The 18,887-nt window shown below is 44.7% G+C and overlaps 1 protein-coding gene across 1 annotated transcript in view; it reads left to right on the top strand.

Annotated features, from left to right (window-relative positions):
* LOC306741407 (metabotropic glutamate receptor 8-like) overlaps positions 1-18,887 on the top strand; it is a gene marked incomplete at its 5' end in the record, with an annotated part of 98,350 nt that overhangs the window by 93 nt on the left and 79,370 nt on the right. Inside the window, 1 exon segment of the mRNA XM_079223688.1 lies at positions 3-608. Within this exon segment, the coding sequence (XP_079079814.1) occupies positions 3-608 (606 nt within the window).

The raw sequence follows: 18,887 nt of genomic DNA, 5'->3' as shown, positions 1-18,887 counted from the left end.
ACCGGAAAATGTCGAGGGGCTGGAAGCCCCCGGGCGTCACGGGCCACTGCGTCCTCTCTCTGCTGATGCTGAAGAGCTGCTGGCTGCTCGGGTCCGTTGCCGCCGGCAATGCCGCCAACGCCGCCAACGCCGCCAATGTTGCCAACGCCGCGGTGACGCAGAAGTCTGGCGTGCTGTCGGACTCCTCCCAGCAGCCCCTGGAGTACGCCCACTCCATCCGCCTGGACGGCGACGTCATCCTGGGCGGTCTGTTCCCCGTGCACGCTCGCGGCGAGCGGGGCGTCCCCTGCGGCGAGCTGAAGAAAGAGAAGGGCATCCACCGGCTGGAGGCCATGCTGTTCGCCATCGACCTCATCAACAAGGACCCGGACCTGCTGCCCAACGTGACGCTCGGCGCCCGCATCCTGGACACGTGCTCCCGGGACACCTACGCCCTGGAGCAGTCGCTCACCTTCGTGCAGGCGCTCATCGAGAGGGACGGCTCCGACGTCCGCTGCTCCAACGGGGACCCGCCCATCTTCGCCAAGCCGGACAAAGTGGTGGGCGTCATCGGGGCGTCGGCCAGCTCCGTGTCCATCATGGTGGCCAACATCCTGCGACTGTTCAAGGTAAGGGACCACCGGCGGGAATACTTGTCTCCGTTGTCTTTTTCTACTCTCGTTGGATCCAAGATGTGTCACGGCTCTTGCAAATCATGTTGCACCAAATCAGGACAGTCAAGTTCGTCTCAAGATAAAATCGTCATGCAGGAAGTTTGTTTTTTAAAGGGACAGTTCACCCAGTTTTGGGTGTTTGTATCGATCTAGAGTCCCGAGTGTTTGACGTCTTGTTTTTCCTTCTCTGTTTATAATGGAAATAAATGGCGGCAGAAACAATTATATTTAAAAGCTCAACAGTAACGTCTCCTCTCAGAAATCCTGAGGCGGTTTCACAGGAGAATCCACGACCTTGTTGTGTTGTTGTGTTGCAGTTGACGATTTTGGGGTGAACTGTCCCTACCATATAAGCCCCACGCTTGACCCCCCCCCCCCCCCCCCCCCCCCCCCCCCCCCCCCCCACACACACACACACACACACCCCCCCCCACACCCCCGATTCCCGGATGTTATTTTAGATCTGGGTTCTTTAGGGCCTGTTCTTTCCAAAAAGATGTGTTATTAGTATGTGGGACCTTGGTAAGGGTATTATAACTAATTTGGGGTTGATACGACTACTTGAACTACTTGAACGGTAAACCTCGAAAAAAAGACCCTACATAGGGTGAGCGGGGCTTAAAAGGTTAAGCTGCGACGGTTGAGGGCCTTTAAAAATAATAAAATAATGGCCACTGTCACTATGTCATCATGACAACTTCCTGTTACTTCTCCTGCTGCAGATGTGGAGGAGGAACAAGCAGCTTTAAAACCCTGAAGCTGCTCAAGTAAGAACAGAAAAGAGTTTTTTCTTTTGAGGCGACAACATGAGTGAATTGAAAAGCGCCCGTCCGCGCTGTCATCCGTAGAAAAGGCGCCGTGACCTTTTTGTCGGTTAACGCGTTGCTCAGAAAACGTGTTTGAGTTGCAGAGCGCTTCTTTAGAGAAAAGAAAGAAAAAAAACAATTTTCCCTACAAGTGCCGCCATGATCTCTGACTCTCGGAGATCAAAATGAATCGTTTATCTTGTTGCGTTTAAAGTCGTCTGACTTTAGTTTAGATCTCGCAGCTTCTCACCTGGAGTTCGTGTCGTCTGTCCAGCAGGAAACGTGACAGGTGTGATGTGGAGACTTGGAGCTTGGAAGTTAAACCGGATGAATAGATTCAGAGAGTTAAATATGTCCCTCTGAATCTTTAAAACAAGTCTTTGGCTCGTTATTGATGAAGTTGCAAGTGAGCTCAGCTGACATGCACGCTAATGGCTGAGCCAGATGCAGTCTGGGTAACTCTGATGGATTCGTTTTTTCACCATTCCTATCAATGCAGCTCATCAATCGCATTCTGCAGCTGTGAGGAAAAATACATCAGTTATTATGTGATTAAAAATAGGTATATCAAAATTATTTATAGATATATCAATTATTATGGAGTCCCAGAAGGAAAATATTTGAGTATTATTATTATTTAAATTTAAGTGAATATTTAATAATGTATTTCTTTACACTGTGGTCCTCTGGGGAGAATCCTTCTCTTGTTATTCCTCTCAGCTTTCTCTCAACATGCGGCTTCAGAAACAAAACCATGTTTAGTCTCTGGGTTTTCATTTGTCACAGCAGTTTGCTTGTTGAGTTGTATTGTTAGAACCATGTGTTGGTCCACGTAAAGGTCTTTATACACAATCGGTGAACTGAACCAAGCCATTTGAGGCCTGACCGCCTCCACAGACCTGAACCTGAACCCAGTGGGACGGAATGAAACACATCAATTACTCTGCAGCGTATCGGAGGTTGTTGTGTCGTACCTGAAGTGAGCAGAGGAGAAGCTCCTCGTATGATCACAACCCGTCTGTCATGAAGCGGAGGAACGTATTTCATATCCATATTGTTTAAGTCAAGACGTCCTTTGTGGAGTTGGACTTGAGGCACGCTTTCAGCCGGAAGTAGATCCTCGTGGACATTTAGGAAATGAAAAAGATTGCAGCTGTTGTGTGTGTGTGTGTGTGTGTGTGTGTGTGTGTGTGTGTGTGTGCGCGCGTGCGTGTGTGTGTGTGTGTGTGTGTGTGTGTGTGTGTGTGTGTGTGTGTGTATGTTAGAGCCCCGGCTGGCTAAATGAGAACAGAACAGGCTACATCACTTAGCTAAAATTAGCTGGTGATGCCTCTGGGAGCGAGCGAGGGAGGAGAAGAGAGGGAGGAGAGGGAGTGTGTAAGAGAGAGTGTGTGTCTGTGAGTGTGTGTGTGTGAGAGAGTGTGTAAGAGAGTGTGTGTGAGTGTGTGTATGTGTCTGTGTGTGTGAGAGAGAGTGCGTGTGTGTGAGTGTGTGTGTCTGAGTGTGTGTGTGAGAGTGTGTCTGTGTGTCTGTATGAGTGTGTGTGTGTGTGTGTGTGTGAGTGTGTGTGTGTGAGAGTGTGTCTGTATGAGTGTGTCTGAGTGTGTGTGTGTGAGAGTGTGTCTGTATGAGTGTGTGTGTGTGTCTGTGTGTGAGTGTGTGTCTGAGTGTGTGCGTGTGAGAGTGTGTGTGTGTGTGTGTGTGTGTGTGTGTGTGTGTGAGTGTGTGTGTCTCTGAAATGTAGTGTAATAGAAGTAAAAAGTAAAATCAAGTAAAGTAGAAGTATCTCAAAAACCTTTGTAGAAAAGTCGAAACGATTGGGAAAATTGTGCTTTGACGCTAAATCATACGTACTTCCACCAAATGTGATGATACAAAGACCTACAACATAATACATGTACTTCCATGCAATAATCACATAAAAGGATGCAGTTGGTCTTTTTAGTGAGATATTACTGGTACCTTGTACTCAATGAACAATATTAAACATATACATAAATAAATAAAAGTCTTGTTACCCCTGAACCCAAGAATATAGATAAACCATATCAGTGTCTGGATTCCGTTGCTGTTGATGAAACTGCTTCTGTGAAGGAGTCAGAGGTGAGATCCTCCATCCCAGAGCTGTGATGTGCTCCCCGTGCATTTGCATAATATTTGCACATCCATTCGGCGCGGCACCACGCAGCCCGGCCTGCGACAGACGCCGGCGCCGCCGCGTTTTCATATTTCCATCTCTGCGTGGGAGAGAGAGAGAGCGCCTCTGTGAGCTCGCACCCAAAAAAAATACATAAAAATACCAAAAATGAATGAGGTGAGAAAATAACAGAGGGAGGAATGAAAACAGAGGGAACCTTCTTCCCACATCGTTCCACATAAGCTGTCAGAGGGAGGATGAGGACGCAGCCTCCAGCAGAGCGGCGGCCTCAAACCGCAGAAGAAGAAAAGAGTCGTGACGCTGCGCTGCACTGAGGGGTTCACGCCGGTGGAAGTACTCGGATCCCTTACTGCGGTAAAAGTACTAGTTTACTATGAACATACTCCACTGCAAGGAAGAGTCCTGCGTGCAAACCTTACTGAAGTATAAGTATTTAAGTAGTATCGGCAAAAATGTACTTCAGATATTGATGTGCAGATATTTATTTAGCAAAGAAGTGGGAGGAGTTTCTCAAGACATAAAGGAACACTTCATCCTTCAGTTTATCACAAACATCAACACATAAAGAAACACTTCATTCTTTAGTTTATCACAAACATTCAACATCAACACATAAAGGAACACTTCATCCTTCAGTTTATCACAAACATTCATCATCAACACATAAAGGAACACTTCATCCTTCAGTTTATCACAAACATTCACCATCAACACATAAAGGAACACTTCATTCTTTAGTTTATCACAAACATTCAACATCAACACATAAAGGAACACTTCATTCTTTAGTTTATCACAAACATCCAACATCAACACATAAAGGATCACTTCATCATCATCACATCTGGAGATATGAGGTTTTTCCTGGACAGGAAGGGGATGAAAAACTGCCACCTGAGAAGTAACTACAACCGTCAGACAAATGCAGTAAAAAAATACAACATGTACCTCTGAGATAAAGTGGAGGAGAAGTACCATGCAATGTTTCCTTCAAAATGGAAACGGAAAAGTACAAGTACCTCAAATTTGTACTTAGTTACAAACCGCCACTGATTTAAAAAGCAACAACAAACAACATATATGTACTGGTTATGTGGTTTTATTGAGGTGTACCTAATAAACTGGCAGCTGAGTGTAGATTGGCAGTCGTCCACAGCTGTGTGAACAGGGTCACGTGACTAAAAGATCCCGGTGACGGCTCACTGATTCCCTCATTCTTGAAAGACTTCCCGGGAAGAGGACGGAAAGGCGATGTAAAGCGTGCGTTAGCTCCTGCGGCGTTGTGTTAGCTCCTGCGGCGTTGTGTTAGCTCCTGCGGCGTTGCGTTAGCTCCCGCGGCGCCGCGTCGTCCCAGTCACTGATTCTCTTTGTCTCCCTGGTTTTCTTTCTCTGATTCCTTCTGATTTGACAGAATGGGGGTGATGGGGATCGGCATTATTTTCATGCCTGACGATACAAAACGTGTTCCAGGTTTGAGGAAGAGGAGTTCTTCCATACGCGAGTCCTGTGGCGTGAGTCTGTTGTTGTTGTTGTGTCACCTCGCTTTCAGGCAGCTGATCTTTGAGCAGTTCGCAGACGTGTGAACGCAGAGGCGGGTTTTCACTTTCTGAAAGTGTCGCCTCCTGAAATCACACCGATCCGATGCAAACAGAGCAGCAGATGGCTCACGTGTGGGAATAAACACCTCACCGGTGGGGACAAAGGACTGTCTGTGTTTTACTTGTATATCTGCCTCGTCGTGCTCGTGAGCCCTCTTTCAGCTCAAAGTGCAACACGTGCCTCGTACAGACAGAAGTAGTTAAAGTGCAGAAGAGGACTCAATGTGGGAAGCAAATTGCTGCTTTCCTTGAGAGTTCACGCACCAACGTTGGGAACATTGGACCGTTTGTTTAGCTTCGTAGCTTCAGACGCTGATCTCAGATCAGTTGAGACTCCTTTACTTAAGACTTGACCCGTCTCAAATTATGGACGCTTTACTTGACACTAGTTTCAAATAGATTTGACTTGACTTGGACTCGTGCAAATACTGAAGGTCAGTGTTGTAGTCAAGACCAAGAAAACCGAGACCAAAGTCATGACCAAGACCAGAGTGTATTGAGACAGAGACAAGACCAAGACCTTGAGGGGTTCAGACCAAGTCATAACCAAGACCAGAGCGTATAAAGACAGAGACAAGACCAAGACTTAGAAAGCCTCTCGTGACGTGAGATCACAGTGTTTCTATCTATGAACGTTGTCTCAAATGACTCTTAGACTCGTCTCTGATTACTTGAAACTTGACTCTGACTTGTTTTCCCGATTGGGACTTGACTGATTTGTCTTAAAATCTGACCTGAAAATGAAAACCCGAAACATTAGAACATCTCTTTCTCAACAACAGTGACGGAGTGGCATCGCCATCATCTGATCTTACCTGTCTTACCAATGGCCGGTGATGTCACTGCGAGTCCCTCAGCCAATCACAGACAGCCACAGACATCAGTACGTCTCATTAACCGACAGCGCGACCTGAACATCTCCCTCTGAGCCGCGGCGTCGCATCCAATCAGCGACCTCGTATCCCATGAACGCGTGGGCGAAGCCGCTTCACCTCCGTTTTTATGATGGTGAGCTGGAGGCCGGTCTGTCTGGATTACCTGATCGCTCCGCTCAAAAGACGGAGGACGGGGTGGATAATGGTTTTTAATCAAGAGGAATTGGCTCACTGTAGCAGCAATTCATTAGCGCGCCTGATAATAACGACCTCGTTAAGCCGCCTGAAGCCGGTGTCCTCATTGTTTTGTTTTTTTGTCAGTGTTAATAAAGCTTTTTCTACTTTATGCTCATTTTGATGGCCTCAATTTGTAATCCATCCAGTTTTCAATAAAACTACTCTCTTATTGAAAAACTGTCAGACCATAACCCGACAGTGTGTGTGTGTCTGTGTGTGTGTGTGTGTGTGACTCATCAATGAGAGCACACAGTACTATTGTATTGTCTGATTGTTTATTATTGTACAAATACGTAAAAAGGAAAATCTCAGTAACACACTTTAAGCAGGTTGATGTCAGCTCAAAGTCTGAAAGCATAAAAACAATTGAACCCGTTTCCTCTTGTAGAGTTCTCCCTAAAGCGCTTTAGGAAACACGTTGGTTTTCTGTCAGTTAGGTGAGACTAGATATGGTCTGGTCTCCAGAGACTTGAGACTGAACTTAGACTTGAATCAGACTTGTTTAAAGTGAGTTGAGACTCAAAGATTTGACTTGGATTGGCATCAGATGATGTAAAACTTGAATAGACTTGGAATAGTCTCAAATAAGAAACATGACTCAGACTTCTTGAGACTCGACTCAGACATGTTTCAAAATGACTTGAGACTTGTCTCCAATGACTTGAATGAAACGGAAGTGACTTGAGACTTGCTTTAAACTTGTTAAAATGACTTGAGACTTGTTTTGAACTTGTTAAAGTGACTTGAGACTTGTTTTAAACTTGGTAAAGTGACTTGAGACTTGCTTTAAACTTGGTAAAGTGACTTGAGACTTGTTTTAAACTTGTTAAAACTACTTGAGACTTGCTTTAAACTTGTTAAAAGGACGTGAGACTTGTTCTAAACTTGTTAAAATGACTTGAGACTAGTTTTGAACTTCTTAAAGTGACTTGAGACTTGTTTTAAACTTGTTAAAACTACTTGAGACTTGTTCTAAACTTGTTAAAATGACTTGAGACTAGTTTTGAACTTGTTAAAGTGACTTGAGACTTGTTTTAAACTTGTTAAAAGGACTTGAGACTTGTTTTGAACTTGTTAAAGTGACTTGAGACTTGTTTTAAACTTGTTAAAACTACTTTAGACTTGCTTTGAACTTGTTAAAATGACTTGAGACTTGTTTTGAACTTGTTAAAGTGACTTGAGACTTGCTTTAAACTTGTTAAAAGGACTTGAGACTTGTTTTGAACTTGTTAAAATGACTTGAGACTTGTTTTGAACTTGTTAAAGTGACTTGAGACTTGCTTTAAACTTGTTAAAAGGACTTGAGACTTGTTTTGAACTTGTTAAAATGACTTGAGACTTGTTTTGAACTTGTTAAAGTGACTTGAGACTTGTTTTAAACTTGTTAAAAGGACTTGAGACTTGTTTTGAACTTGTTAAAGTGACTTGAGACTTGTTTTAAACTTGTTAAAACTACTTGAGACTTGCTTTAAACTTGTTAAAATGACTTGAGACTTGTTTTGAACTTGTTAAAGTGACTTGAGACTTGTTTTAAACTTGTTAAAAGGACTTGAGACTTGTTTTGAACTTGTTAAAATGACTTGAGACTTGTTTTGAACTTGTTAAAGTGACTTGAGACTTGCTTTAAACTTGTTAAAAGGACTTGAGACTTGTTTTGAACTTGTTTAAATAACTTGAGACTTGTTCAAATCAGCTAAAAGGACTTGGGATTTGACTTGTCTTCAGTAAATTGAGACTTTAACTCGTCTCAAATGACTTGAAGATTCCACCTGGACTCGTCCAAACCTTCACCGTATCCGACCGGATTAGAGCTGAAATATCATCTAATTGACCGGTTTATCAGCAGAACATTGATCCATAACTTTGGTTAAAGTCATTGATTCATAACAAACTTGTTCTCTCTGTATCTTTTGAGTTTCAGTCTCACAGTGAAATATTTCGGCTCTCGGCCGACGCTGTCCGTTTGATTTATTTCTGTGTCGCTTAGAAAAAAAGGTGAAGGTTAAGAAATCCGACGCATGAAAAAAAAATAAAAAAAGCTCAGAGCGGAGCTCGGATAATAATCTGAAATGTCATACTTTGTGGAGTCAGCGTGACCGCTGCAGATCGTTTCATTACCAACAGAACCACGGGGAAATGGACGAAGAAGACCAACTCTTTTTCACGTGTTCTAAGGTTTCCTGTCCTGAACTCGAATGTAGAGGCGGTTTGTTTCCACAGACATTAGAAATGATCTCACAGGACTGAAGGATTTTATTAATGTAAATCCTGCTCTCTCATTGGCTGCGCAGGTGTTTCATACAAAGACACATTCATGCCTTCTTGTGGTTATGTCTGTGTTATACCCGTGACTACATAACTAAGGGTTGGAGACAACAATTGCTAGAATAATGGAATGAAAGAAATATATTGAGCAGCTAATTGACACAGCGAGTGATGAAGCCTTCAAGTCATTTTACAGGCAATAATTGTCACGATAATCGGCTTTTCTTTGTCTTGTGAAAGGGGAAACTTGTGTTTTGAACTTGTTAAAGTGACTTGAGACTTGTTCTAAACGTTTTTAAATGACTTGATACTTGCTTTAAACTTGTTTAACTGATTTGAGACTTGTTCTAAACGTGTTAAAATGACTTGAGACTTGTTTTGAACTTGTTAAAATGACTTGAGACTTGTTCTAAACGTGTTAAAAGGACTTGAGACTTATTTTAAACTTTTTTAAATGACTTGATACTTGTTTTGAACTTGTTAAAATGACTTGAGACTTGTTCTAAACGTGTTAAAAGGACTTGAGACTTGTTTTGAACTTGTTAAAATGACTTGAGACTTGTTCTAAACGTGTTAAAAGGACTTGAGACTTATTTTAAACTTTTTTAAATGACTTGATACTTGCTTTAAACTTGTTTAACTGACTTGAGACTTGTTCTAAACGTGTTAAAATGACTTGAGACTTGTTTTGAACTTGTTAAAAAGACTTGAGACTTGTTCTAAACGTGTTAAAAGGACTTGAGACTTATTTTAAACTTTTTTAAATGACTTGATACTTGCTTTAAACTTGTTAAAATGACTTGAGACTTGTTCTAAACGTGTTAAAATGACTTGAGACTTGTTTTAAACTTAATAATTGTGACGATTATCGGCTTTTCTTTGTCTTGTGAGAGGGGAATCTAATATCTTTGCCTTTGGGACTGTTGGTCAGACAGAGCGAGTCGTGGTTAAGAGAAGACAACGTTGTGTTAGGAGTGAGGATGTGATCCAGGTGTCAAATATCAACAATCAGCTCTTGATCTGAGACTTTTTCTATTTAATATTTGTACGTTTCCCACGTTGCATTGAAACTGCTGCATAGGACGGATGAAAGGATGAGTCAGAAAGTCTTATCTTATCTTAAAAGGACGGCAGACGGACTGTAACTGTTTTGATTCAACTAATTAGGCAAAAGCAGCAGCCGGGTTTCAAACGGCGTCTCGCTCCCTCACCAGCAGCCGGCGCTCCTGATTGGTGGATTGATGGTTCGTGACGAGTTGAAAGGGGGAGTAAACCCTCCGCTGTGACTCACAGCAGCCGCCGGTTGAGACGTTGACCTTTTGACCTGCTTTCAGCCGGAAGGGTGCAGGTTCACACGCGGCCCGGCTGCTGGTCGGTCACTTCTGGCCGCAGCTCCTCCTGCATGTTTGTTATGGATGAGTTGAGTTCACGTTGTTGTGATTATTGTGATTTTCATATTCTTCAAGGAGAACAACGCTCAACATCTTCTGGACTTTCTCTTTTTTCCTTTTGGGTCGTCTGTTGTGGCCCATTTTTGAGAAGCTGAGAGTAACGCTGTCGATGATGATGATGTGGAGTATTTTTTCTGGGGAGTTGATGCATTAATACAATAAATGATGAGGTTGATAAATATGAACTTTATAAAGGCAGGACATTAAACTTTCACTTCACAAACTGTGATTGTTGTTTGTTTATATTTAGCCTCGCTAGCAGCGTAGCTCTGAGGATGTTGACTTCTTTGGTTGGTCCGGATGTGAAATATTCACAACAACAACAACAAAAACAACAACAACAGGATCACGCTGAGTCACGCTGAATATTTGAATATGACTCGTGTGTTTAACCTGCGGCGGATGTTTCTGAACATAACTAGAAAAGGAAAACAGAAATATTGATGAGGAAGTTCAGTCTGAGGACAAAGGACAGAGGAGAGGAAGCATTGAGTCCTCCCACGGCCGTCTGGGGGCGGGGCCTCGCTCCGCGGCTTGTTTAGGGGCGGGGCCTTGCTCAGCGGTTTGTTTAGGGGTGTGGCCTCGCTCAGTGGCTTGTTTAGGGGCGTGGCCTCGCTCAGCAGCTTGTTTAGGGGTGTGGCCTCGCTCAGCGGCTTGTTTGGGGCGTGGCCTCGCTCAGCAGCTTGTTTAGGGGCGGGGCCTCGCCCAGCGGCTTGTTTAGGGGCGTGGCCTCGCTCAGCGGCTTGTTTAGGGGCGGGGCCTTGCTCAGCGGTTTGTTTAGGGGTGTGGCCTCGCTCAGCGGCTTGTTTAGGGGCGGGGCCTCGCTCAGCAGAAGGTTTTACCATCGCTTAAACCTGATATACATTTATCAGGATAAAGATGGGAACGCTTTTCTGCTTGAATGAGTCGGGAGGAGAAGGAGGAAGAGGAAGAAGAGGAGGAAGAGGAGCTGTCGTCTTGGGAGGCTCACTCATTAGTGAAGAAACCTTCTTTTCCTCCTCCTTCTTCTCCTTTTCCTTCTTCCTTTCCTCCTCCTCCTCTTTCGCCTTCTTCTTCTTCCCCTCCTCCTTCTTCTCCTCCTTCCTCTGGTTTCTTCCCCTCCTCCTCTTCTTTCTTCTTCTTCTTCTTCTTCTTCTTCTTCTTCTTCTTCTTCTTCTTCTTCTTCTTCTTCTTCCCCTTCCTCCGGTTTCTTCTTCTTCCCCTACTCCTTCTCTTCCCCGTTCATCTTCTTCTTCTCCTCCTCCTTGTTCTTCTTTTTCTTGTTCTTCTCCTCTTCCTCCTCCTCTTCTTTCTTCTTCTTCCCCTCCTCCTCCTTCTTCCTCCTCGTTCATCTTCTTCTCCTCCTCCTCTTCCTCCTCCTCGTTCTTCTTCTTCCTCCTTGTTCATCTTCTTCTTCTTCTCCTCCTCTTCCTCCTCCTCGTTCTTCTTCTCCTCTTCTTTCTTCTTCTCATCCTTCCCCTTCCTCTTCCTCCTCCTTCTTCTCCTGATTCTTCTTCTTCCCCTCCTCCTTCTTCCTCCTTCATCATTCTCTTCTTCTCTTCTTCTTCTTCCTCCTCCTCCTCGTTCTTCTTCCCCTCCTCCTTCTTCTTCCTTCTTCTTCCCTGGGGTCCTCTGTGTCGCAGCACGTCTTCCTCCACGTTGTTCCTCCAGATCATCGTCACCCGGCTCCCTCAGATCGTCTCTTCACGTCTCCTCGCGCCGGCGTGACATTTTGGGGTTAAGTTAAGCTGTGTGTGTGTGTGTGTGTGTGTGTGTGTGTGTGTGTGTGTGTGTGTGTGTGTGTGTGTGGGACGTGATGCTCGCTGACAGGCGTCCCGGCGACACCGAGCCGCCGCTCAGCCGTCACCTCGAGTTCAGCTCAGATCAAAATGATAAAAACTGAAGAACAAGCCTGAAAAGTCTCACGTGACCTAAAGGTCATCTTGATCTGACACTTTTAATATTTTATTCTCATTCAGGGTTATTTCTAATTGTTCATCTTGGATTTTATTTAGTTTGTCTAACACTTTTCAAATTGGTATTTCCAGGCTTTTTTTTCTTGAATCTAATAAATCTACTTTCAATTTCAGCTATAATTTCTGTTCTTCATTTCTTTCCTCGGATCTTTTTCACGATTCAAAGGTTCCATTTTTATTTTCTTTAAGATCTCCTCTGACCTTTTGCTTGACCTTGCAGAGGTTATTGTGGATTTGAAGGTTCTGTAGTTTTGTACGCATCAGACCTCATAAGTAACAGCATTTTATATTTCACCCTCAGTCTCTGCAGTTAAAGTTGAATCTTTTGGATGTTCACCCTCAGTTGGCCCAAACTTGAAATAGTGAATCATTTTAATATTCAAACTTAAAACGGATGAAATGTTCTTTTATTGGCACCTAAAAATGAAAGAGAGAAATATAAAAGTGTGTCTTCCGGCTGTATAATCTTCAGAATGTCTGAAATTAAAATAATCATTCTCTGCTTCTCTAATTTTGGTTTTGACATTTAACGACTCGAGTCGACTTTGAACCGGAAGCTGAGCTTCAGATGAGAGACGTCTCAGTGACGAGGCTCACTGCTGATCCCGGGTCAGATCCGCTCTCTGCTCCATCATCATCATCATCATCTTCATCATCATCATCATCCTCTGCAGCGCTCCCTCGCCGCTGATGCTCATTGGTCCTGACAGCTCCCTGCTGCTGATTGGTCCACTAACCCCGCCTCCTCCTCCTGGGGCGATCCTCCCGCCTGACTGCAGATCAGCTGTAAACCTGCTGCCTGTCACCACACTGTCACTGTCACTCCACCTCCTCCTTTCCTTCCTCTCTACCTCCTCCTTTCCTTCCTCTCTATCTCCTCCTTTCCTTCCTCTATATCTCCTCCTTTCCTTCCTCCCCATCTCCTCCATCCTTCCTCTAGTAAAGTAATAGCTGAGGGTGACAAAACAGAAACAACCTGGTTGTAAAGACATATGTACATATTATATTATGTGATTCTAATTTTATATTAAGAATTAATTTTTCACGTTTTTAGAAACGAAAACCTTTAAATAATGCGTTGCTTTTCTACATGAAGGACACTTCCACCCGTTTCCCTCCAGTTCATCTGGAATGATTCTAAATATAACACATACACACACACACACACACACACACACACACACACACACACACACACACACACACACACACACACACACACACGACTGGCCACTTATGAACCCGATGTATCCAATTTTTTTGTCTTTTATCGTACTTCTTCTTGAGGATAAAGTGCGGTTTGTACTCGCAGCAAAATTGCCACAAAGTTACCGTAAAATTCCGTCATAGTGTACGAGCGCGTCGTCGCTTTTCAGACGTCACAAATATCCCTTTTTTATTTAAAAAATCTACATTTGAGTAAATATTTTGCATCCAAATCAAACAGTTTCCAGGATATTCAACCGGGGTTTCTTTATCGTTTATTAATACTCGACTCCTCTCCTCAAACGTGGGCGAGTACAAAGGCCATCAAGGCGTGCGTGACCATGAGGCGTGAGTTCACAGAAAGCGGCGGAGGGTTCATGGCGTCTTGTCTTCTTCACGGTTAGTTTGGTTTGATCTGTGTCTGAACCGTGTCCTCTCACTACTGGGGTTCCTCAAGGCTCCGTCCTGGGTCCTCTCCTCTTCTCTCTGTGCACAGATGGAAGCAGATTTCTAGACGTTTGTTTGTGGTGGACAAAAAATATTTGCATCATGTCTTGCGAGTGACGAGGGCGAGAGACGAGGGGCGAGAGACGAGGGGCGAGAGACGAGGGGCGAGAGACGAGGGGCGAGAGACGAGGGGCGAGAGACGAGGGCGAGAGACGAGGTGCGAGAGACGAGGGGCGAGAGACGAGGGGCGAGAGACGAGGTGCGAGAGACGAGGTGCGAGAGACGAGGGGCGAGAGACGAGGGGCGAGAGACGAGGGCGTGAGACGAGGGGCGAGAGACGAGGGGCGAGAGACGAGGGGCGAGAGACGAGGGCGAGAGACGAGGGGCGAGAGATGAGGGGCGAGAGACGAGGGAGAGAAACGAGGGGCGAGAGACGAGGGGCGAGAGACGAGGGCGAGAGACGAGGGGCGAGAGACGAGGACGAGAGACGAGGGGCGAGAGACGAGGGGCGAGAGACGAGGGGCGAGAAACGAGGGGCGAGAAACGAGGGGCGAGAGACGAGGGGCGAGAGACGAGGACGAGAGACGAGGGGCGAGAAACGAGGACGAGAGAAGAGGGCGAGAGAAGAGGGCGAGAGACGAGGACGAGAGAAGAGGGCGAGAGAAGAGGGCGAGAGACGAGGACGAGAGACGAGGGCGAGAGAAGAGGGCGAGAGACGAGGACGAGAGAAGAGGGCGAGAGACGAGGGCGAGAGACGAGGACGAGAGACGAGGACGAGAGAAGAGGACGAGAGACGAGGACGAGAGAAGAGGGCGAGAGACGAGGGGAGAGAGACGAGGGTGGAAAGTGGTCGACCGCTTTCCACCCTCGTCGCGCTAAGTCAAGAGCCGGATGTGGAGAGCGGTGGCATTTCAGTGGCATCTCAGTTTGTTCTCTGGGATGAAAGCACAGGAAACACTCTGTGACACACGAGCTGCAGCAGGAAGAACAATGTCTTCAGGAACTGGAGCTCATTTCACCGCGAGAGTCGGAGACGTTTTTTCTAAAGTTTCAGGTTTTAGAGACGGAAAAACAACAGCTGATAAACGGACAAAACACCAACTCCGTCTCCCAGAAAATAACATTTATGTGTATTTACGGATAGTTTTTTATGCAATGAGAGTTTTTGTGGTTCTTGGTTAAGTTTCAGGACAGATGGAGATGAGATATAGAAAGTCAACAGTGTGGTGGAAAGTAAAGTACATGTGTTACACCTGATACACATTTAAGGTACTTGAGTATTTCCTTTTTATTCTACTTTCTACTTTTCCTCCACTCATCACTCCACGACCTAAATATTGTACTTTTTACTGTACTCCATCTCAGAGGTACATGTTGTACATTTTACTGTACTAAATCTTAGAGGTACATGTTGTACATTTTACTGTACTAAATCTTAGAGGTACATGTTGTACTTTTTACTGTACTAAATCTCAGAGGTACATGTTGTACTTTTTACTGTACTCCATCTCAGAGGTACATATTGTACTTTTTACTCGTACTTACTTTTTTACTCTGGCAGCTTTAGTTCTCAGAAGACAGTTTTTTGGTGACGTCTGTTGCGTCTCTCAGACGCTGGAAGTCTCCTCGGCGCTGCAGAGCGGCGATAAACGTTATGGACTTGTTTCCCTCCGGCTTCCAAGCAGCAGGGTTCCCTGCAGCTTCACTGTTGCTGTTCGGCCATCAACCCCCCGTCCCTGACAATCACAAGAAGATGGAGGATGGAGAACCCTGCAGCTTTGAGAAAACCCAAAGCAATGTCCCCGGGACAGGAAGTGTCCTGTGAGCCGGCGGCGTGTTGTTGATCTGGTGGCGTTTAGAAGCACGACAACACAACGACTCTTCCTGCCGCTCCTCTTTCCTTTAACATGCTAAACGCTCCTCACGTCCTCGTTTCTCTCTAAAAGGTGCTAATTATCCTCCCCCGTCTGTAGGAACCTATAACAACCTGCAGCGTGCCGGATGAGAACTCTGCTCACGACCTTTTGTTGTGTGAAGAATGGTCAGTAATTAGCTGCAGAAAGAGTTTTACCTCAACACCGAACCTCACTCAGCTCTTAATGAGGAGGAAGAAGGGAGGATGATGATGATGATGATGATGATGATGATGATGATGATGATGATGATGATGGTGCTGATACTTGTGCCTTTAAATTCTTTAAGCCTTATTTTTTACTGGATCTCTTAGATTTGACGTTTCTTTTTTTACTTTGTGACTAAAACCAGTAAATAGTACCGTAAAAGCCGGGTTACAAGCCGCTACTACCTTCGGTGGGTGTCACCGCTGTAGCCAACTAGCGCTGCTGCTAGTTCCCCTCTAACTTCCGCTAGCTCTCTGCTAGCGCTGCTGCTAGCTCCCCGCTGCTACTGCCCCGTCCCCTCTGCCCGAGTCGGGTGTTGAGCCGGGGCTGGTCCCGCTACCTTCGGTGGTTGTTGGGGAATTAGCGAGAGCTAGCAGGGAGCTAGCGAGAGCTAGCAGAGAGCTAGCGGAAGTTAGAGGGGAACTAGCAGCAGTGCTGGCTGGCTACAGCGGGGACAACCACCGAAGGTAGTAGGTAGTAGGTAGTAACCCAGCTTTTACGGGTACATTTATTCAAGTACTACTACTACTCGAGTGCCATTCTGAGGTACTAAACTTGAGTATTTACATTTTCATGCAACTTTCTACTTCTCCACAACATCTCAGGTACATGTTGTACTTTTTCCTCCACTGCGTTTATCTGGCAGCTTTAGTTACTTTACAGATTCAGATTAATAATACAATATATACATTATATATTAGAATAGATTAGCTGTGTGCACATGAGGTTATGTTAAGTTACCGTAACGCTGAGTAGAGATTTATTCACTTCAGTTAGCTGTTTGTTTTATTTCTTTATATTGTTAAATATGTATGTTTGGTTACCTGTCTAGCATAGCTACTAATGGAAATAAACACCTTCTGGTTCCTGGACAAAGTATCTTGGGTAGTTCAGGCTTTCAATTCAATTCAGTTTATTTTATATAGCCCAACATCACAAATACAAGTTTGCCTCGGAGGGCTTTACAATCTGTACACATGACATCCCTGTCCCGGGACCTCACATCGGATCAGGAAAAACTCCCCCAATAAAGATAGTAAAAACCCTTTCACAGGGAAAAAAAGGGGAAGAAACCTGAGGGAGAGCAACAGAGGAGGATCCCTCTCCCCGGATGGACAGAAGCAATAGATGTCATGTGACCAGAATTAATAACGTAACAGAGTTACAGCACATTCAATGAATATGACAGAAATGATTCATATAATGAGTAGTATGCATGGTCCATGATCCAGATAGCCACGATCCATTAAGCAGAAGGAGGTAGAGAGGAGGGGCATCCCAGGGCCAGTGGGAGGAGAAAGCAGGGCCATGGCAGCTGGCAGGACCTGCTCCAGGCCGGTTGCATCAGCAGGGCCATGGTTGCATCAGCAGGGCCATGGTTGCATCAGCAGGGCCATGGTTGCATCAGCAGGGCCAGGAGGAGGACCAGGGTCCTCCCGCATGGCCAGGCAGCCACGAATCCATGGAAAAAGAAAGTAGAGTTAGTAATATGCATTGAAGAGACAATCATTTATCCAGAAAGAGAGAAAGAAGAGGTGAATAGGAGAGGAGGACAGTAGGAGAGGAGGAGAGGAGGAGCGAAAGAGGAAGAGAAGGAAAGGAGGAGCTCAGTGTATCCTAAGATGTCCCTCAGCAGTCTAGGCCTATAGCAGCATAGCTAGGGGCTGGACCAGGGAAAACCTGAGCCAGCCCTAACTATCAGCGCCATTAAAGAGGAAAGTCTTAAGTCTACTCTTAAATGAGGTGACCGTGCCTGCCCCCCGAACTGAAAGTGGAAGCTGATTCCACAGAAGAGGCTTCACAACAATAATATTATCAGACTTTGAAAAAACTGAAAAATCAAGAAAATACTTGTCAATAATATAAATACTAAATAGTTCCTCTTTAGTTGAGATGAAGTATTCGATCCGGCTATAACTTGATAGTAAATGAGGTTAAACATGTGAAGATGCTCAGTTAAATAGCAACAGTGTTCAAGGAGGACGTCTTATTTCACATTCCCCCGAGAGGAAGGAACAGTTGTTAAATGGCCCCCGGCGGCTCCAGATAATCATCACAGGAGAGAAATGATCCGACCCGACAGAGAGCGGGATGGAGAGATGTGAGGAGGAAGAGGAGGAAGACAGAGCGAGGCAGGCGGCCGCTTCGCTCGGCCATAAATTAAAATCGTCGGGGTGAAGCTAACGCTGGAGCTAATGAGCGGCGGCCGTGGAGAAGAACGTCGTAAACATTCCCGGCTGGCGAACTGATAGAAAAAAGATCTCATTTGATTTGTGATGAAGCCGTTGAACTGTTTTCAGGATGTTTTTCACCTCCTTTCAGATGCTAATGTTTTCAATTACACCTGCTGACGGCGGGGCTGACAAAGAAACCTGGAGATCGCTTCATCGAGAACGAAGTATAAATTAGCATGAAAGGGAAATACTCGAGTAAAATAAAGGTATGTAGGATAAGTAGGGCCCTGTGAACAGCAACACTAGAGGACTCACACCTCTCCAACACAGGAGCTTTGTAGTTGTTTGGCTCTTTGTTTGTGTCTCTTTGTAGTTTTGTGTCTCTTTGTAGTTAGTTTGTGTCTCTTTGTAGTTTGTTTGTGTCTCTTTGTAGTTCGTTTGTGTCTCTTTGTAGTTCGTTTGTTTCTCTTTGTAGTTTGTTTCTGTCTCTTTGTAGTTTTTTGTCTCTTTGTAGTTTGTTTGTGTCTCTTTGTAGTTGTTTTGAGTCTCTTTGTAGTTTTGAGTCTCTTTGTAGTTTGTTTGTGTCTCTTTGTAGTTGTTTTGTGTCTCTTTGTAGTTTTGTGTCTCTTTGTAGTTAGTTTGTGTCTCTTTGTAGTTTGTTTGTGTCTCTTTGTAGTTCGTTTGTGTCTCTTTGTAGTTCGTTTGTGTCTCTTTGTAGTTTGTTTCTGTCTCTTTGTAGTTTTTTGTCTCTTTGTAGTTTGTTTGTGTCTCTTTGTAGTTGTTTTGAGTCTCTTTGTAGTTTGTTTGTGTCTCTTTGTAGTTGTTTTGAGTTTCTTTGTAGTTGTTTTGTGTCTCTTTGTAGTTTTTTTGTCTTTTTGTAGTTTGTTTGTGTCTCTTTGTAGTTGTTTTGTGTCTCTTTGTAGTTTTGTGTCTCTTTGTAGT

Source organism: Taurulus bubalis (genome assembly GCF_910589615.1).
Source record: "Taurulus bubalis genome assembly, chromosome: 9".
Lineage (NCBI taxonomy): Eukaryota > Metazoa > Chordata > Actinopteri > Perciformes > Cottidae > Taurulus > Taurulus bubalis.
Note: the sequence above shows the minus strand (reverse complement) of the source record. Positions and strands in the feature narration are given on the sequence as shown.